The sequence below is a fragment of the Hyla sarda genome, chromosome 10 (genome assembly GCF_029499605.1).
Source record: "Hyla sarda isolate aHylSar1 chromosome 10, aHylSar1.hap1, whole genome shotgun sequence".
Lineage (NCBI taxonomy): Eukaryota > Metazoa > Chordata > Amphibia > Anura > Hylidae > Hyla > Hyla sarda.
In genome coordinates, this window is record NC_079198.1 from 54003034 (window position 1) to 54024762 (window position 21729).

Sequence of the window (21729 nt, forward strand, 5' to 3'; positions counted from 1 at the left end):
CTGCTCCTCTGCTGCCCTAGACCCCCTGGTACCCCCGGATGCTCTTTCAGTTCCGATGGATTCGGCCACCCATCCAGCCTGGGTTTCTTCCCTATCCCAATATATGGCTGACTTGACTCAAGTCTCCCGTTCGGTGGCTGAGGCCTCCCGTGACGTGGTGTCTGCCTTGAAGAGGTCTGCCCTGCGCCGACCTTCTAAAGGGCCCCGCTCCTCTTCTCCACATACTTCATGCTCTCACAAGCATGCTAGGGGGGCATCTTCTGACTATTCCATTGAGTCTTCAGGTAGATGTGGGTGCTCCCCTCGTGGGTCCCGCCCCCTGTGTCATCTGGTCACAAACGTCGCTCCTCCAGAGGACGTTCCCGGAGTTGCCACTCTGCCTCGCCAGAGCCGCGTACCCGATCAGGGTCGCCCCCCTCCAGGGCTGCCTCCACTTGTTCACATTCTCCTGGTGAACAGGCGTATGAGGCTTTTGAATCGGCATCTGACTCGGAGGACCGCTCGGATATAGTTGAAATGGTGAACTCATTGGTTGCGGCCATAAGAGATACCTTTCACTTAGAGGACCCAGGATCTTTGGACGTGACTCCTGAAGTATCCTTTCATTGTGCTAAACCAGCACCTCAAAGGTTCAGCTCTCATGCTGAATTTGACACCCTTCTGGAATCTGCATGGAAACATCCGGAGAAGAGGTTCCCGGGAATGAAGAAGGTTCAGGTGCGTTACCCATTCGACAAGGACCTTGTCTCTAAGGTGGTTTCCCCTCCCTTGATGGATCCACCAATTTCCCGCCTCTCTAAGGCTACTACACTGCCGCTAGCAGATGCGGCTGCTTTCAAGGATTCGACGGACAAGAATGTGGAGTCCTTAGCGAAGTTTGCCTCTGAAGCAGCAGGCTCTTCTCTGCTTCCCACCTTCGCCTCGGCTTGGGTGTCCAAGGCCCTATCGGTGTGGTGCTCACAACTCTGTCAGTTGGTTCTCCAATGCTCTAAAGCTGGGGAATTTCTGTGCACAGCTTCCATGCAGTCAGCCCGTTGTGCTGCCTTTGCTGTGGGTCACCTGGCAGCCCTCCGCCGTTCTATGTGGCTTAAGGCTTGGGATGCGGATACCGCTTCCAAAAGGTCTCTCACTGAGATTCCTTTTACTGGTGCCCGTCTTTTTGGCAAGCGCCTTGACGGGATTATCTCTGAGGCGACGGGGGGTAAGAGTTCCTTGTTGCCTCAAAATAAGGCTCGCTCTACTTCCCAGAGGAAGTCCTCTTACTTTCGGTCCTTTCGGACTTTTGGCCCAATAAGGGGTCTGGGCAGGCGCCTTCGCGGGACAAGAAGGCTCCCTCATTCCGGGCGCGCCCGTCTTGGAAGTCGGACACCAAGCGGCCGTTTTGCGGCCAAATCGAGCAACCGCAAACCCACTTCCGCATGAAGTGATGCCCCCACCCGCAGATTTTTCTCGGGTGGGAGGTCGCCTCTTATTTTTTCGAGACATCTGGACCACACACATTCAGGACTATTGGGTCAGGGATGTGGTGTCCAACGGATACCGAATCGAATTTGCCTCCCTCCCGAGAGATCGTTTTTTCAGTCCGGGCCCCTCGGTCTCCTTCTCTGGCGAAGCAGTTTCGTGAGGCTCTCCAGTCCCTGATTCTCCAGGGAGTTATTGTCCCCGTTCCTCCAAGGGAACGTTTTCGGGGTTTCTTTTCCAATCTTTTTGTGGTTCCCAAGAAGGGCAGTTCTGTGCGGCCAATCTTAGACCTCAAGCGTCTCAACCGTCATCTTCTCATCCGCCACTTCCGAATGGAATCCCTCCGTTCGGTAGTGGCATCCATGGAACAAGGGAAATTTCTTTCTTTGGTGGACATCAAAGATGCCTACCTCCATGTTCCAATATTTCCTGGCCATTAACAGTATCTCCGCTTTGCGGTTCCGGAGGGGCATTTTCAATTCGTAGCCCTCCCCTTTTGTCTGACCACTGCTCCTCGAGTCTTTACCAAGATCCTTGCGCCAGTGATAGCCCTGTTGCGGTCGAGAGGAGTCTCAGTGATCCCTTACCTGGACGACCTTCTCATCAAGGCTCCCACCAGAGTCCAGACCCTGGAGAATGTGGATCTCGCCCTCCAGACCCTGGATCGCTTCGGGTGGATGGTCAACAGGGACAAGTCTGTCCTTTCTCCCACCCAGTCTCTGATCTTCCTGGGACTTCAATTCAACATGGCCTCTGCCCGGGTTTGCCTTCTGCCGGACAAACGTCTGACTCTCCTGTCAGGAGTCTGCTCCCTTTGGGCCTAGGTCCCAGTTTCCATCTGCGTTTGCATGGAAGTCTTGGGTCGGATGGTAGCGGCCATGGAGGCCGTACCCTTTGCCCAGTTTCATTACCGTCCCCTTCAACTGGCGATTCTCTCTCGATGGGACAGATCTCCTCTGTCTCTCGATCGCAAGATTGCTCTCCCTCGTCAGATCGGTCAGTCTCTGCTCTGGTGGCTCCGCTCCCCCCTTCTTCTTCAGGGGTGATCATTTCTTCCCCTCCACTGGCAGGTGGTTACAACAGATGCCAGTCTGACGGGCTGGGTCGGTGTGTTCAGGGACTGAAAGTTCAAGGCCTCTGGTCTCCCCGGGAAGCCCTTCTTCCGATAAACATCTTGGAACTGAGGGCGATTCTTCTTTGCCTTCTTCATTGTCCCTGCTTCAGTCCCGCCCTGTCCGTGTCCAGTCGGACAACGCCACGGCCGTGGCGTACATAAATCGGCAAGGCAGCACTCGCAGCTCGGCAGCCATGGCTGAGGTGACAAAGATTCTCATCTGGGCGGAAAACAAGGTTCCGGCCATTTCGGCGATTCACATTCCGGGTGTGCTCAACTGGGAAGGGGACTTCCTCAGCCGATCCTCAGCCGACCTCGGCAAGTGGTACCTACATCCAGAGGTCTTCGCGCAGTTCTGCGACCTCTGGGTAGCTCTGGACCTCTGGCTAGCTGTGGACACCCTAGTGATTCCTTGGGCGGGGTTTGCTCTCCTCTATCTGTTTCCTCCCCTCCCGCTCCTTCCCAGGGTTCTGAGGAAGCTTAAAGCGGAGGACATTCCCACCATACTGATGGCTCCGGATTGGCCCCGAAGATCGTGGTATGCCGACGTGGTCAGGCTCCTGGAAGACAATCCACTGCGCCTTCCACTTCGTTCAGACCTGCTGTCTCAGTGTCTTCTTTGCCACCCCAATTTACAGTTGCTGCATTTGACAGCGTGGCGGTTGAGACCGCAGTTTTGAGAGCCCGCGGTTTCTCTTCCCAAGTCATTCACACTATGCTCAGGGCTCGTAAGCCCTCCTCGGCAAAAATTTACCACCGTACCTGGCATCTTATTTTCGTTGGTGTGAAGCTCAGGTCTTGTCTCCTGTTACTTTTTCTATTCCCCGTCTTCTCTCTTTCTTGCAGTCTGATTGGAACTAGGATTGTCTCTCAGTTCCCTTAAGGGTCAGGTTTTGGCCCTTTCTATTCTTTTCTAGCGTCCTCTGGCTTCTAATTCTCATGTCCGGACCTTCATTCAAGGAGTGGCTCATGCTGCCCCTCCTTATCGGTCACCTTCTCTCCCTTGGGACTTGAATCTGGTTTTGGGGGTCCTCCAAGGTGAACCTTTTGAACCCCTTAGGGAGGTGTCCCTGCGCCTCCTTTCTTGGAAAGTGGTGTTTCTTGTTGCTGTCACCTTCATTCTGAGAGTGTCTGAATTGGCAGCCTTCTCCTGCCGTTCTCCGTTTCTGGTGCTACACCAGGACAAGGTTGTCTTCCGGCCAGATCCTTCCTTTTTGCCTAAGGTTGTTTTGGCTTTTCATCTCAATGAGGACATTGTTCTTCCGTCCTTTTGTCACGCTCCTTCTCATCCTAAGGAGCATTTACTCCACAAACTGGATGTGGTTCGGGCTGTTAGGTCTTACCTCTCTATCACTTCTTCGTTTTGTCAGTCTAGAGAAAGAAAGGAAGGCGCCTCATGTGCGGGATCAGTAGATCTTGCAGGTGGGGGTAGGGGACGGTGATTCCCAAGCCGCTTACCAAAGTTGGTTGTGCGCCCACACACAACAAGGTTAAGAGCAGAAGAGATATGAAAGAAGGTCCACTGCAGCCCTCCTGGGTAAGAGTAGAATCAAAAGCGAATGACCAGGGAGTCAGGAGTTTGTCTGGCGCAGAGAGGAACCATCAGACAGCCAAGTAAAATCAATGGATTTATTAGATGCAACGCGTTTCGCTGCGCATGCGCAGCTTCATCATGCCTGATGAAGCTGCGCATGCGCAGCGAAACGCGTTGCATCTAATAAATCCATTGATTTTACTTGGCTGTCTGATGGTTCCTCTCTGCGCCAGACAAACTCCTGACTCCCTGGTCATTCGCTTTTGATTCGTTTTGTCAGTGTGATTCTTTTTTTTGTGCTTACAGAAGGTTGTCGCAAGGGACAACCTGCTTCCAAGGCCACCATTTCTCGGTGGATCCGGTCTGCCATTTCGGAAGCCTATTGCTGTAAGGGGAAGGTTCCTCCCTTCAGGGTTGTGGCTCATTCTACCCGTTCTGTTGGAGCATCCTGGACTCTCCAGAACAAGGCCTCGGCCTCGCAGATTTGCAAGACGGCTACTTGGTCATACCTTCGCATCGGCTGATGCTAGTCTGGGCCGTAATCTGCTGCAGGCGGCAGTGGAACAGCCGTCTGCCTGACTATCTGCCCACCCAAGGGATGGCTTTGGTACGTCCCATGGTCTGTGTCCCCCAATGGAGCCGATAGAGAAAAGGAGATTTTTTTATGCTTACCGTAAAATCTCTTTCTCGAAGGATCCATTGGGGGACACAGCTCCCGCCCTTTTTGGGTTCCTCTTTGGTTCTCTGTCCGAGGGTGTGTTCAGTTATATTTTTTCTTCTGGTTCTCGGACAGTTCGTGTTTTTTTCCTTGACCTGACGGTCCTCTTCTATTGCTCTGGTACTAAAACTGATTAGCTCAGGGCCTGGAGGCGGGTATATCCTGCTGGGAGGAGCCGACTTTTTTTGTTGCCATAGTGTCATACCTCCTAGAGACAGCAGCATACACCCATGGTCTGTGTCCCCCAATGGATCCTTCGAGAAAGAGATTTTACGGTAAGTGTTAAAAAATCTCCTTTTACATCATGGCAAAACAACAATAGTTTTTCTAATAAACTTCTTTAAAATATTTTCACATTTTATTAAAGAAAACTGCCTTTGAAATCACTCCATTAGGGGTCTCCATACCTCCTGGGACACTGATGAGTCCCACAGCAGCATGGGACAAGGCTACAGGAGGGACACAGCTTGCAGCAACACTGCTGTAACACAGTTTTACCAAACATGTGCCTCCAGCATGCCTGGACAGCCAAATTATGTCTGGGCATGCTGGGAGTTGTAGTTTTGCAAAAGCTGGAGGAACACAACAGAAGGCAACACTGCTGTTAAATAGTTATCCAAACACTGTACCTCCAACTATTCCAAAACTACAAGTCCCAGCATTACAGGACTGCCAAAAGATGACACACGTTTATGACATAGGAAGATTTAAGTAGGCAATAATTCCCAATAATCCTTCCTCCTCTCTGTGTAACATGTACAGCATAAAACAATAGAGGAAAGGGTTACATAGCAGGACTGCCAGGCTTGCTCCAGAGAGCAGTGAATCAGCAGAGTGAGGGAGAAAGCTGAGTCATTCAAAGCGCAGACAAGTGAGGGACAAGAGAGGATGAAAAAGACAGAGAGCAGTGTTAATTTGCAATTTTTTAGTGGAGTATAGGTGATTTATTTAGTTTATTTTATTTTTTTATTTTTTTGTGGGCTCTGATTTAAGATTAACATAAAAATTAAATACCGGTAATACATAATAAAATATGAAAACTTATTTTGCAGGTTTTAGCAGTTTTAAGTCAATGGCACAAGTTTCTGCACTGTCTGTATTCTGTGATCGCTTGTGGGTTGGAACTTCCAGCGGTGTTATTGTTTCCATCCCTTTCTCCAATGGTAAGGTGATTTATAGATTTATGTGGCTAAAACATTGTAATTAGACCGTAAGGTGTTTTATGATTTTTTTTTTTTTTGTGTGTTACAAAACTCTGAATAGGCTGGGTCGTCTTCCCACATTAATGCCCCTTTCACATCGCTTCTATAATCATATGCTTTCGCAGTGCTATGAAGGAAAAGTATTCTAACAGCATTGCATCTGGCCGGGACTCCGGCCGGCCCGATTCGCTGTGGATAGAATACTTTTCATTCTTAGCACTGTGAAGGCCTATGATTATAGAAGCGCTGTGGGGGCCAGACATGGATCTATGTTTGACCCCCGCAGCACATCTATATACAGGGGGGGTAATCATACATATACACATGGGGGGGAATAATGGGACGCACTGAAGTTTAAAAACCCCGCCGGGAGCCCTGAATGGCTCCTCCGTAGCGGCCATTCACGGCTCCCAGCGGGGAATTTAAAAAAGGAAGTAAAAATACACCATACATCACAGGGGAACGCAGCATGCCGCCCGCTTCCCTGTTTGATAACTTCTAATCACATCGGTTCTCAAAAGTGAGACCAGGTGCGATCATTCCGTCAGCCCCTCTACTTCAACCCCCATCATGGAACAGAGTCTGTTCCATGATGGGGGTAGCAGTACAAACACTAATGTAGCCTCCCCAGCCAACGGCAGACTCCCGCACCCGGGGAACTACTACTCCCATCATGGAAACAAGTCAGTTCCATGATGGGAGTAGTAGTAGTCCCGGCTGTGGGAGTCTTTAGGCAGAGGTGTTAAAACGGCCGTACATGACTGATGTTATAACGGGTCTTAACAGATGAATATGCCGTTATTTTGACAGACGTTATTCAGCTGTTAGCACCCATTATTTCATCCATTATTATACATCCGTGTTTACACAGATAACGGATGTTTAATAACGGATGAATGCTCATAGTGTGAAAGGAGCCTAAGAAGGAATAAGAGAGGAATTCAACACTAAATTGTAGGGCATGTAAATATATACTCTTGTAAAAAAAAAAAAAAAAAAATATATATATATATATATATATATATATATATATACTTTCAAAACTTGCCTCACTTTCACATTATAGCTGCTCCTCTCTGACCGTTGTTTGCTGCTTGTTGTCTAGGTTACAGACCACCTCTTCACTCTTGAAATAGTGGCCAGACTGCTGCTGACCTCTCACCCTTTTTAAACATATCAGCAGAGAGCCAGGATCCTTCACATACATACTATCTCCCCTGCCAGTTTATCTGCCAGGAACCCTATATTTGTGTAAACATAATCGTTGACATCTCTTCTGTTTTTGTGCCATGCAAAATGCTGTCAGTGTGTCATGCAAAATGCTAGTAGCTTGCACACATCCAGCAAATCCTCTGTGTCTAAAGTGTCCATCACAGATTAAGAGACCACCCCATTGAAATCAAGAAGTAAGAGGAGGCTCTGATTAGACCTGAAAATAAGGAGAAATAAAATCCCTTTAATTTACTTTAAAAGTCATGATAGGTCCTCTTTAAAGAAAAATGGTAAGCTCCATACCAGGTGCAGAGCTTCAGATCCCGGCAGATAGGTGCTAGTGGGATACAATTAACCATATATTTTTAATTTTGCTGATTGCTGTTTGTAAAGTTATTAAAGAGTCTTTTTTTTGTTGGCTGCTGTGAAATCCTATGTGCCTTTATTGCGTAGGAAGACTTTTGTGCTGGCCCAGAGTGTCCAAGAAGTGTGGCCAGGGGTCCTTGTTCCCCTTGGCTTGCAACACCTCTACTCTGTGTCACGCCAACTTCACATTCATGGTGCATTAGTAGAAAATACACACGGCTCGCCGCTGGCAGGAAAACCGTGTATGTTAATGAAACAGAGTGAGCAAGACGTCAGAGGAGAGAAGCTTTGTGACCCGAGGACAGAGCGGACTCTGTGCAAATCCTCTTCAACACCTTGGGCTTCCATTGAAGTGTTTTTTTCATGCAATAAAAGCACCAAGAACATATATAAAGTACATTTGTTTAGCCCATATGAAATACGCACTTGAAATCCTGTGACTCCTCTTCTCTGATTGTAAATGTTCTCTTACCTTTTCCTCTCATCTGTCCCCAACCACTGATATAACTTCCTTAGATGACTCCAGAGTTTGCTACCTGGTCATCTTTAGTCCATGTTCTTCTTTTTGGCAAAACAAGTAAATTCCAACCCTGCAACTGACCCCTGAACCTATATTAACTCCCTATGCATAGTGCCCCAGACTGCAATAGTGTCCCTGTTTGGTGCCCAACATAAAAGTAGTTTTCTCTCTCTGTGCCCCCACACAGTTATAGCACCCCCAAAACCGTACTCTTTAGTGCCCACTAGGTTATCATACCTCCCTTTGTGCTCCCATACAGTGGTTGAGTTACTTGTTTATTTTACCCATCCATCTATATTAAAAGTATACCTTTTGTTCCAGGAACCAAATAAGCACAATAAGCAGCAAGGACTTTTTCCTGCATCTGCTTTCCACAGCTTGGTACAGATGTCCTCAATGTGTAGCTAACTTTTTGTAGTCTGAGTAAATGGCTGGTCAGGGAACTAATGTCTCTATGCTCAACCATAGTCTTCATCTGTATCTGTGGCTGAAAAGTGGTCTGGGGGTTGCTCTTTTGTGCCACATACTCCTGTTACGGTCTATAAAACCCCAGTAGCCTAGAGAGCCCTGTGAACCTCTAAGCATCAGTATCCAACAGCAATCTTCACTGGTATGGTAATCTATTGGAGCTTTGTGATATACTTTTGTGCTGTGTAAAAGGTTATGGCTAAATGTTTGAAAATGAGTATATTATAAAGTGTTTTCGATGTTGCTTTTAAAACATGGTAAGTTTATAAGAATGCATGAAAAAAAATGCATTCTTAAGTTTTTAAAAACATTTTATAGAGTACTTGCCAACGTCCTTATGCCCTATAAGCTGCTTCCATTACCTGTTAGATGTAATTCACAGCCTACTGATGCTGTAGCTGTAAGTTTTAAAACAACTTATATTGGCGGTCCTGGCACTTGGTAAGTAGTCAGGAGAACAGGCAACATTGACACCCTTTGCATGAAGTTCTTGGCACTTCCGTAAAGTCTGAATGGGCAATAAGAGGGTCTAGGCAGTGTAACTGGATGCTGCAACTCTTCTTCTGTGACTACTCACTATATAATTGGGGCATCATAAAAGGCAATACAAAGCTGATGTCTTCTCTTTATTGCAACCATCTGTATATCCTCAATAATAAAAATAATTTAAACAAATCAATAAACCTACTATAATGATTGCACTAAATTTGCAGGAGCAAAGGAACGGACAGGAGAAAACAAAGACATATTTAATCCAACTGGCCCCTACTGTTCCCTGGAGTGTGCACAAGTCTCGTTTCATGGCCACAGAGATTCTGTTAAATTCTTTGCATGTGTTCCAGGTAAGAATCTATTTCCCAGTTCAGTAAAAAAAAAAGTCCTTGATGCCAGCACTTTGCATAAAATCTTTCAATCCTTTTATTTCATCTTGTTTAAAAATTCATAAAGTGCATGTAACAGCATAGGTCTTCACATGAGAACAACTGGAAATAACTCCCAAAAATTATCTACATATTTTGTTCCCTTAGGCTGGGTCTACGTATGTCTGGTGTCCGCCATAGGTGAACTCGGCCTAAATCTCGACACAACTGATGACAACATGCATCAGTTGTCATCGGTTGTGTAGAATCGGCATCCGTTGTTTCAGCAAGCTGGACAGAGGAACGTAGCAAGCTGGTCCAGTGCCGCCTGGCGTGTTCAACCATCCAGCATAAAAACTGAGATGCCGGATGATTATAACTAACAAAACCCTGAATAAAGACCCTCCGGTCTAAAACGTAACTTTTATTCTTTTTCAAACTAATAATTAAAGGTGCTCATTTGCCACCAGGTGGCATTGTGTGATTAAAATTACAATCCCTTATTTGTTATATTTCAGTTCTGTAGCATACTATGCTTGGATGTAATGACCACAGAGATGTGTTTGCAGTACTCTGCTCTGATGCCGTCTACAGACTTAGCATCACGCATCTCCGTGGTCCAACCAGTTTCAAAAACAGGGATTGAGCTAAAATCTATTAACCTCTGACTCAACGTTTCGCCAGTAGGAACTGGCTTTTTCAAGAGTGTGAGGTACCTCCAAGCATAGTATGCTACAGAACTGAAATATAACAAATAAGGGATTGTAATTTTAATCACACACTGCCACCTGGTGGCAAATGAGCACCTTTAATTACTAGTTTGAAAAAGAATAAAAGTTAAGTTTTAGACCGGAGGGTCTTTATTCAGGGTTTCCCTGAGGGGACTTACATCCCCAAGGTTGTTTATATTGCCGGATGATTGTAAGCTGTCCCATTCAATTTATTGGGGTCGGTTCTAGCATCAGTTTCCCTCCAGTGCATGCCGCAAGTAAACACTGCCGGACAACTGATGTATGTGAAGGGGGCCTTACCAGACCTTACTCATGGACTGAAGAATTAAACATACACAAAAGTTAGCATAAGATTATTATTATAAAAAGCTAGACACCTTTCCTAAGCTTTTCTTTTATTATTCACTTACTTTCTAAATACAAAATTAAAGGAAATGTGTCATGAAAAATGGGCCATTGTTTAAACAAGTTTCTGTTTAACATTTTTTAAGAATTTTTGGTGTTTTTTTTTTCTTTTTTTTCTAATTTTCCATTTTAACATCTATATTTTAAAGTAATTCTAAAATCTGTCAGTTTTCATTTTAGCCACTAGGCCTAAAACTAAGTGGAAACTTCCTGTTTACGTTTATAAGGTGGAGGCTGCTGGAAAGAGTTCTGTACAGTACTATAGCGAAAGGTTACACCAGTATATAGATAAAACCTCATTCACAATAGCTTTAGCTCAGGTTCCCCCTCCAGTGGAATGACCTTTGCAAAGGTCACAGAGAATGTCCAGTAAAGTTTCCAATATTATGTCAGTATCAACACAAAAAAAAGGCAGAGGGTCTCATAGGGTAATGCCTTTAGATAATATTAAGCCATATACAGACATGGACAAAATTAATATAATGTGGTTAAATCCATATACAGACATGGGCAAAATTATTAGTAACCTTGCGTTAAAGACAGGAAAATCCACAATGCTCCATGAAAGAACTGCCACGTATTTTACGCTGCCAGAAAATCCACCATGCAGTGGGTATTATGCAGCATATTTTCCTACAGGCAGACACACAGGGCACAGTGAGGTGTGGAGGCGGTGCACTGACATGACTGTGATGGGTGGGCCCGACTCCAAACCTTCCTGTGCAAACACCAAAACCCAATACATGACTGGATACCAGGTGGGGGTGCAAGACCCCTGTATTAGTGCACCCTCCCTACTAAAACTTAACTTTTATTGTGGTTATATCATAAAACTTATGGGGAACCATAAACAAGTTTAAAAACCCAGCAATATCACCCTTTTATAAACGTGCACCAACTCCAATTTGAGAGTATATAATCACCCTGTGTCGGCAGTGCTACAGGGATTAGGATGAATCTATTGCTGTTATTAAAACTTAAATGCACAGCCTTCCCTACATGTTTCGTGACACCAGTCACGTCATCAGGGGTAAAAGAGGATATAACCACAGTAAAAGTTAAGTTTTAGTAGGGAGGGTGCACTAATACAGGGATCTGGCACCCCCACCTGGTATCCAGCCAGGTGTGGGGTTTTGGTGTTTGTATAGATTAACCCCAGCACCTTCCGGGGCATTTGGTTCTATATACAAACCTTCCTGTGCACACAGGGTTGCAGTGGAGAAGCTGTGTGTATCTGCCTGTAGCAAAATATGCTATGTATTTTCCGCTGCCTGGTGAATTTCCTACTGTGTTAAATACCCGGCGCATAAGCTACATGTTACCCTACCTTTAAACTGACAAAAGTAATAATAAATAAAAATATAGTAAAAATTAACTAATGAAACCAGAATTGCTTTTAAATTGTGATTCAACAGAATCATTTTGAAAAACAAAATAATTAAACTGGCCTGGACAAAAATGATGGTACCCATAGAAAAGATAGAAAATTATTTGATAATAGGGACATTAAAGGGGTATTCCAGGCCAAAACTTTTTTATATATCAACTGGTTCCAGAAAGTTAAACAGATTTGTAAATTACTTCTATTAAAAAATCTTAATCCTTCCAATAGTTATTAGCTTTTGAAGTTGAGTTGTTGTTTTCTGTCTAACTGCTCAATGATGATGTCACGTCCCGGGAGCTGTGCAGTTCCTATGGGGATATTCTCCCATCATGCACAGCTCCCGGGACGTGACATCATCATTGAGCAGTTAGACACAAAACTTCAGAAGCTAATAACTATTGGAAGGATTAAGATTTTTTAATAGAAGTAATTTACAAATCTGTTTAACTTTCCAGAGCCAGTTGATATATAAAAAAAAGTTTTTGCCTGGAATACCCCTTTAAGTCTATAGAAAAGGGATAATTGGCCCTGAAGCACCCAAAATTAAATAAAATACAGCGGGTGAAATAAGTATTGAATATTTCACTATTTTTCTCACTAAATATATTTCCAAAGGTGCTATTGACAATAAACCAGATGTTGGTAACAACCCAAGTAATACACACATGCAAAGAAACCAAAAGCAACCAACACAAGCAGAAAAATAAGTTATGTGTAATAATGTGAAATGACAAAGGGAAAAAGTATTGAATAATGGGCCAGCTTTATTTTCTGTGAAACCATTTGGGAGTTTTCTTGGCTGTGTGTTTGATTTTTTGTGGAATTTTTTGACAATCATGTCTCAGTAAATTGGCCCATTCATCCTTCCTTTAATTATGTAAAGTTTGCCTGTACCATTTGCTAAAAAAAAAAAAAAACAGCCCCGCACCATGTTGTTCCCACCTCTAAACTTCACTGCTGGTATGGTGTTTTTAGGGTGTAGGGCCATTTCTCCTCCAAACATTGTACTATGGCATTCAAACTGTTTAATTTTGCTCATTTGACCACCACACTGTATTTTCCCAGTATTTCAATGGCTTTTTCAGATGTTGTGCAGCAAACTTTAAACAAGCTTGAAGATGCTTTTTATTCAACATTGGAGCCTTGAGTGGTGAGCGTGCATTCAGGCCATTGTGGCGGATTGTATTATTTTTCTTCCCCAAAACTGGGGGGAAAAAGTTGGTGCGTCTTATACGGCGAATACACCCCTATCGCGGCGGTCCCTGCGGCCATCAACGGTCGTGACCCGCGGCTAATACAGGACATCACCGATCGCGGTGATGCCCTGTATTAACCCTTCAGACGCGGCGATCAAAGCTGACCGCCGCGTCTGAAGGGAAAGTGACACTAACCCGGCTATTCAGTCGGGCTGTTCGGGACCGCCGCGATTTCACCGCGGCGGTCCCGAACAGCCTGACTGAATAGCCGGGTTAGTGCTTACAGGACACCGGGAGGGACCTTACCTGCCTCCTCGGTGTCTTCTCCGTTCAGGGATCCCCTGTATGGCCGGCGCTCTCCTTCCTCGTCATCGCGTACGTGCATCGGCGTTCGTGATGACGGCGACGGAGAGGGAGGATACCCGGCCGGCAGCAGAGATGTTCCGGAGCGACGGGGACACGGCGACAGCGATGGAGCGACATCCAGGGCAGCGGTGACGGGTCCGGAGCGGCGGGGACACGTGAGTATTACCTCCTATGCAGTGGTCTTCAATCTGCGGACCTCTAGATGTTGCAAAACTACAACTCCCAGCATGCCCGGACAGCCAACGGCTGTCCGGGCATGCTGGGAGTTGTAGTTTTGCAACATCTAGAGGTCCGCAGGTTGAAGACCACTATTGGGTTCAAAATCTTAAATTTTTTTAGATTTTGCACCTAAAAATAGGGTGCGTCTTATACGCCGGTGCGTCCTATAGGGCGAAAAATACGGTACTTATTGTTTTCTTGGAGACAATAGTACCTGCTAATTCCAGATATTTTATAAGCTCTCCACAAGTGGTCCGTGGCTCTTGGACAACTCTTCCAATTATTTTTTTCACTCCTCTGTCTTTGGCCATGAGTACCTGGTTGAAAGTAATTCTGCTCTATATAGTATGGGTGATGGGTAAAGGAGGTGTACTATAAATGACTGCCCCCTACTTTAACGTTTGAGGATAAAAAAAGATATTATATATAGTGCAACAACTAATAAGCCTCCTTATCAAATTTGCCACTAGCTTGAGGCTGAAATTGCAAATTAAACAAATACATTGCTCGACTCTTCTGCCTCTCTCAAAGTCCAACTTTGTCCTCCTAACCTGTTCCGCTGTGTGATGTGTTATTCTAAGACAGTCACCTACTGTGTGATTGAGGTGTCAAGGAACACTCTTGGAGTAGAAGTCAGGCCAGCACCCTAGGCAAGGCAAGTACATAACACACAGCAGCACAGCCACAGTAATGCCTGTCAGGATCCAGATCACTGTACTGTGTGTGTGGCATTTGCACTGTAGCAGCTAAAGTCCTCCATTTCACACACTAAGGCTAGGTTTGGCAAAAACGCCCATTCTGCCACATGGTGTTTTTTTTTTGTGAAAAAACGCTGCGGCCAGATGTTAGCTGCAAGTCAATAGTTAACTGCAAAATGCCATATCCACTTGGCGTTTTTCAGTTTGGCTTTTTTTTTTATCCTTTTGGTGTTTTTAGGCTCCTTGGCAGTTTTTAAAAAAATGATCTCTTGTTGAGACTTTGGTGTTTTTCCTGGAAAAGTTTGGCATTTTCCTCCCATAGAAGTCTATGGGAGTGAAAAAAAAACAAGAAAAACGCCATGTGGGTTTTAAATTTGGGGTTTTCGCAGGCGGTTTTTATTCTTTTTTGGACTTGAGCGATCCAAAAAAGTGATGGAGATACCTTTTTTTTATTAAAATTTCGTATTAAAAAAAAATAATAAAATAAAGATACAGTAGTGATGGAAAAATTGTATTAAAGAAATTGATCTTTTTTTTATAACAAAATTTTAATTAATTTTTAAACAGGGATCAATTTATGTGGGCGTGTAGCCAACAATATAAAAAATGTAGTGTGTGTTTTTCACTTTTTTTGTCTACATTTTTCAGGTAGTACTACAACTCCCAGCATGGCACACACTGTTCCGTGATGGGAGTAGTAGTACCTGTACTAATTGACAGATCGCCCCGGGTCCGTTGCGATCCTTCTGTATAATTTATAGATGCAGGCGGCCGCTCTTCTATGGTCCCTGCACTGCCATTTATAAACACATATTCATATTTACCGCAGAGAGCTGTGATTGGCCAGATGGTTCCAGCCAATCACAGCTCTCTGCAGGAAATATGAGTAGGTGTAGATATACGTCAGTGCAGGGGACCATAGAAGAGCGGCCGGCTGCATCTATACATTATTTAGGAGGATCACAGCGGGTGTCAGGAGTGACACTCGCTGCGCTCTGTCTATTAATGTAGGTACTAAAGCTCCCAGCATGGAGCAGAGTGTGCTCCATGTTGGGAGCAGTAGTACCTGCAGTAAGGGACAGATCACAGCAAGTGTCACTCCTGACACCCGATGCAATCATCCTGAAGTGAATGTCGGGACTCAGCTATACATATCTACTGCTCAGCAAGAACTGACAGTGAGCCTGCAATGTGCATACAGTATACACATGGTTGGCTCACTTAACCCCTTGCTGAGCTGTGCGCTATGCCAGCTCAGCAAGGAAAGAGTTAAATTACACTGCTGGACAGTGTAGGTTAACCCTTTGGGCAGTATACAATATATACAGCTTCGTCCCAGACGAAGGGGACGTACCGAAACGTACGTTGCAGTGGTGCTATACTGGTCTCTGCCAGTGCACAGCACCTTGGTTTATACGCTGCTATTAGGTCTGTATCCCTTTATGCTGCATCCACAGGCAGCTGTTATATGCACAGAGCACTTTTTCTAAATGTTTACACTGTTTAGCTCTATATATGAGCTACCTTTGTTATGTGCAATATCCTTTAATGTGCAATAGCTACATATATATACTTTAGATGTGCTTATGCCATCTGTTTATACACATATACCTTTTATATTTGAATTGGGATATATTCCATTATTTATGTACCTTGATCTCTTTCTGTGCAGAGCCGGTGATATCACCATCTATTGTTGTATTCCTCTTTCTCGCATATACATGTTTTTTTATTTATGCACTGTCTTATCTTCTACGGAAATAATAAAATTTGTGCATATTTGGCACATACGTTTTTTTGAAATTACTCCGTTGTGCTCTCTTTGGTTTTTGAAATATTAGTTTAGAGTTTATATTTTACGGCCTGCACTGGATATTGGGGTGTCACTAGACAGTAGATAAAATTCAGTGTAACATCCTCCCAATACTGTGTCTATTGTTTTGTATATATTTTCTTAAATGGGTACGGTCAGATTTAAAAACTTCTTTTATGTTGTACACCTTGGCAAAACATTAACATTTCTAATATACTTCATAAGAAAATTCTGTGCTCTCTCTTGTCTGATAGTACTCCTCTGTGCTCTCTCCTGTCTGATAGTACTCCTCTGTGCTCTCTCCTGTCTAATAGTACTCCTCTGTGCTCTCTCCTATCTGATGGGAGTCCTCTGTGCTCTCTCCTGTCTGATAGTACTCCTCTGTGCTCTATCCTGTCTGATAATATTCCTCTGTGCTCGCTCCTGTCTGATAGCACTGCTCTGTGCTCTCTCCTGTCTGATAGCACTGCTCTGTGCTCTCTCCTGTCTGATAGTACTCCTTTGTGCTCTCTCCTGTCTGATAGTACTCATCTGTGCTCTCTCCTGTCTGATAGTACTCCTCTGTGCTCTCTCCTGTCTGATAGTACTCCTCTGTGCTCTTTCCTGTCTGATAGTACTCCTCTGTGCTCTCTCCTGTCTGATAGCACTCCTCTGTGCTCTCTCCTGTCTGATAGCACTCCTCTGTGCTCTTTTCTGTCAGTACTCCTCTGTGCTCTCTCCTGTCAGTACTCCTCTGTGCTCTCTCCTGTCTGATAGCACACCTCTGTGCTCTTTCCTGTCTGATAGCACTCCTCTGTGCTCTTTCCTGTCTGATAGTACTCCTCTGTGCTCTTTCCTGTCTGATAGTACTCCTCTCTATGCTCTCTCCTGTCTGATAGTACTCCTCTCTATGCTCTCTCCTGTCTGATAGTACTCCTCTGTGCTCTCTCCTGTACTATCAGACAGAGGAATGCTAGCCCACCCTCATTTCCTAGGACTTTGTTCATGCCTGTGCTCCAGCTTGGACAAAGCCATGATTTTATAAGCTATGATTTCTATAAAAAGGAAATTAAATGTTCTTATGAAGTATATTAAAAAAGGTTAATGTTATGCCAAGATGTACAGCATATAAAAAGTTATTGTGTCTGACAGTGCCCATTTAAGTTCCATAATGTGCATGACCCCACAAATAAGGTTGCACCCACCCACTGAACTTGTGCTTTGTCTCCTCCCTGCTGCAGAGCTGCACTGCTTACTGACCAACTTATACAGCACAGCTCTGTATGGTAAGCCAAGTGCAATATGTAACATATGTGCCCCTGACTTTGCCTCGCACAGTGCATATATGTTGGCAAAATGAACAGGCCCCGTGTTTATTTTACGTAAAATCATGGGGCCTCCCCTCTTCCTCTGCACTTTGTCTGCAGGCTGGCCTCCCTGCTAAGATGGTCCTGGGCTTGGCTTTGCCTTATACAGTATCCTCCTGTCTGTCACCATTCCCTGCCTTCATACAATTCCCAACTTACTATACTGACCCTGGTGACAGGCAGGAAGATGTAATCAGCAGCAGGGCCCCTCTCCTCTCTCAGTCAATGGTCTCCTGCTGCTGTATAAACTATGCATACAGCTCTACAGTCAGGGGCGCTGCAGGGTGTACAGTGCCAAGCTTAGAGCAGGGAAGTGGAGCTAAAGACACCAGACAAGATGGAGACCCCTGGAACTTTCCAATCCTGCATAAAAAGTATATATGTATGCTGTATGTGTGTATCAATGTCATGTGTGTGGCGCCAAACTCACATTGAGAAAGAGGTTGCTGTACCTTGAAACGCGTTTGTGTACTTTTGGCTAATAAATGAACTTTTATCTTCAACCTGAACGTTTGAAGCAAGTTCGTTCCAGTGTATCGCGTCTGTGTACCTGGCATTTTTCTTTCCATCCATCCAGATGTCTCGTCCAGACAAGGGTGGGATTTCGAGGCTTATCCCCAGTTTGTCGGAACTGGTTGTTAAAAACCAATTTTGTGAACTGAGGAGCGAGAGAGAGATCCCTAGAGCAAAAATGTGCTAGACCTCTGTCTCACCCAGATGTAATTACTTCACTGAGCAGAGAGGGCACTCTTGTCCATGAGTTGCCAAAATAATCCCCTGAAAAATACCAGCCATTACACAAGATATAGATAGATCAGCCCAGATTTATCAAACTGTGTGAGAGAAAAAAATTAGTGATTTTCCCACAGCAACCAATCACAGCTCATCCAATGAGCTCTTGTAAAGTGAAAGCTGAGCTGTGATGGGTTGCTATAGGAAAATCACTCCACTTTTACTCTCACACAGTTTGATAAATCTGTACCATCATGTCAAGTTATCCTTCCAGATAATGACCAATAAATATAGTTAGCTGGAATAGACTACGACATTTAGCATACATTTTGGGATTTTCACAGGTCTTCCATCAAATCGTGGCATTAATGGTCCCACCCAAAATCGACTATTGAATAGGCCCTTAGTAGTTTGTCTAGACTTAGTTATAACTCTATAAGATAAGCCATAACTGCAGACTCTCTTCATGGGACAAAATCAGACTATTACATTATATACATGCTAAAATTATAGGTACATGGAAAACTACATTGATTACACATAGTATACTGACCACATAACTTAACCATGCTACTAATAATAACAATTATAATGATGATAGATAATACATATCTAACTATCAGAAATATAATGAAAGGTATATTCATAAATATGATGGACGCCTCCCAGTATAATTGTGCAAAGTAATTCTGGCCCAATTATTCTGACATCTTTAACTATATAAATAGTAAAAAGGTTAAAAATGAAAATGTTAGCCCTTTAAAATGTGACGAGGTAGAAGTTCTAGACGGGGATAAGGAAAAAACGAGTATATTAAATACATTCTTCTCCACTGTAGCCACAGAGGAAAATGAAATGCCAGGTTAAATGCAGCAACATAAGATAAATGCCCCGGTATATGTCACCTTTCTGACCCAGGAAGAAGTACAGTGCTGCCTACAAAAAAAAAAAATAGACAAATCACTATGTCCAGATACCATTCACCCCTGTGTTCTAAGGGAGTTAAGTAATGCAATAGACAGACCCCTATATCTAATATTCAAGGACTCTATAGTGACAGGGTCTGTTCCCCAGGATTGGTTCATAGCAAATGTGGTACCAATATTCAAAAAGGGGACTAAAAGTGACCACGGGAATTATAGGCCTGTTAGTTTAACATCTGTTGTTTGTATACTGGTTTTCTTAGTCTGGTTTCTAAATGAAAATAAATGTATGACTCCATATCAGCATGGGTTTCTGAAGGATCAGTCCTGTTAAACTAACCTGATCAGCTTTTTATGAGGAGGTGAGCTTAAAGGGGTACTCTGGTGGAAAACCATATTGTTTAAATCAACTGGTGCCAGAAAGTTATACAGATTTGTAAATGACTTCTATTAAAAAAATCTTCACCCTTCCAGGACTTATCAGCTGCTGTATGCTCCACAGGAAATTCTTTTCTTTTTGAGTTTATTTTCTGTCTGACCACCATGCTCTCTGCTGACCCCACTGTCCATGTCAGGAATTTTCCAGAGTAGGAGCAAATCCCCATAACAATCCTCTCCTACTCTGGACAGTTCCTGACATGGGCAGAAGTGTCAGCAGAGAGCACTGTGGTAAGACAGAAAAAAAATTCAAAAAGAAAAGAACTTCCTGTGGAGCGTACAGCAGCTGAAAAGTACTGGAAGGATTAAGATTTTTAAATAGCAGTAATTTACAAATCTGTTTAACATTCTGGCACCAGTTGATTTAAAAAAAAATGTTTTCCACAGAAGTACTCCTTTAACACTGGACCTGGGTGAATCGCTGGATGTCATATATCTTGATTTAAATTGTGTAAGCTTGATGAGAGTCGCAGGTTGGTAAGCGCTGAAAGGATCCACCACGGTTAAAAGCAAGGAAGATTTACCATTAACTCTTCCTGGCCTTTAACAGTGGTGGATCCTTTCAGCGCTCACCAACTTAAGACTCTCGCAAAGCTTACCCTGTTTATACAGTATCCTATTACCACGGCAGGAGAGCAGCAGTTGGACAACACCTATATTTCATTTTCACGCTTCCCATTGTTGTGTATGAGGCTACACAACCAACTTCGGTAAGCGGCTCTAGCACATATTTCTATTTCTCCATCGGAGCGTGTTTACAATATGGAGTGCTTGTTTTTACTCTTCTTTTAGATATATTTTGATTTGATTGGGCTGGGGGGGTGGGGGGTTGTAAGTGAGTGAGTAACCACCTCAGTGATAGGAAACAGAGAGGGGTTATTAATGGTTCATTCTCTGAGTGGGTGTCTGTTACTAGTGGGGTACCACAGTGGTCGTTTTGGGTCATATTCTTTTTAATATATTTATTAATGACCTTGTAGAGGTGTTGTAAAGTATCAATCTTTGCAGATTATACTAAGCACTATAAAGTGGTTAACACAATAGAGGACAGTGCACTGTTACAAACATATCTGGATAAGTTGGAGGATTGGGCTGGGAAGTGGCAGATGAGGTTCAACATTGATAAATGTAAGGTTATGCACATGGGAAGGAAAAATCCGGGCTGGGATTATGTATTAAACGGGAGAACACTTGGGACGACTGACATGGAAAAGGAGTTTTAGTTCATAGTAAATTTAGCTGTAGTGACCAGTGTCGGGCAGTTGTTGCCAAGGCAAATAAAATCATGGGGTGCATCAATAGGGGCAATGATGCCCACGACAAGGAAATAATTCTACCACTGTACAAATCACTAGTCAGACCACACATAGATTACGGTGTACAGTACTGGGCACCAATGTACAAGAAAGATATAGTGGAGCTGGAGAGGGTTCAAAGACGGGCAACCAGAGTAAGGGGAATGGGAGGATGTCTGGAGAAAAGAAGGTTTCTGGAGGAAGTGGTCATGGTGAACACAATAAAAAAGAGTTAAAAAGAGGCCTGGATGTGTTTAATAATAATAATATTACAGGTTATGGTTAATAAATTAAAAGGGACTAAAAGTTGATTCAGGAGCCATTTTTAGATTTGGGAAGGAATTTTTCCTCCTGGTATGTGGCAATTGTCCTCATAAGTATTTTTTGCCTTCTTCTGGATAAACACAGAAGGGACAAAATAAGGTTATAGGTTGAACTTGATGGACTCTGGTCCTTTTTCAACCTAAAGAACTATGTAACAAACAAGGACTAAGGGGAATATTCCTCAAATGTACATGCATAGAAGACAGATGTAGCAGTACAGAATATGCACCCATGTGTTGTTTTTGTACAGCTTTTCTCCATCTGTGTTTACAAATTCAAATGTTGGTGTCCTAGCCGTTGTATAGGGGATAAGATGTTTTGTACCATAGTTTCCCTTTAAGAGGATACTGAAAGCAAAGGTTCACACACTTTTGCTGCTCACAGATATATTTGCCTCCAATGTT

General features: G+C 43.9%; 1 protein-coding gene across 6 annotated transcripts in view; it reads left to right on the forward strand.

Annotated features, from left to right (window-relative positions):
- LOC130294597 (C-Jun-amino-terminal kinase-interacting protein 4-like) overlaps positions 1–21729 on the forward strand; it is a 279068-nt gene that overhangs the window by 251086 nt on the left and 6253 nt on the right. For all 6 annotated transcript variants that reach the window (XM_056544684.1, XM_056544682.1, XM_056544681.1 and 3 more), the window contains 2 exons: positions 5880–5990; positions 9309–9437. In XM_056544684.1, coding sequence (XP_056400659.1) covers positions 5880–5990; positions 9309–9437 — 240 coding nt within the window. The remainder of the gene's footprint in view (positions 1–5879; positions 5991–9308; positions 9438–21729) is intronic.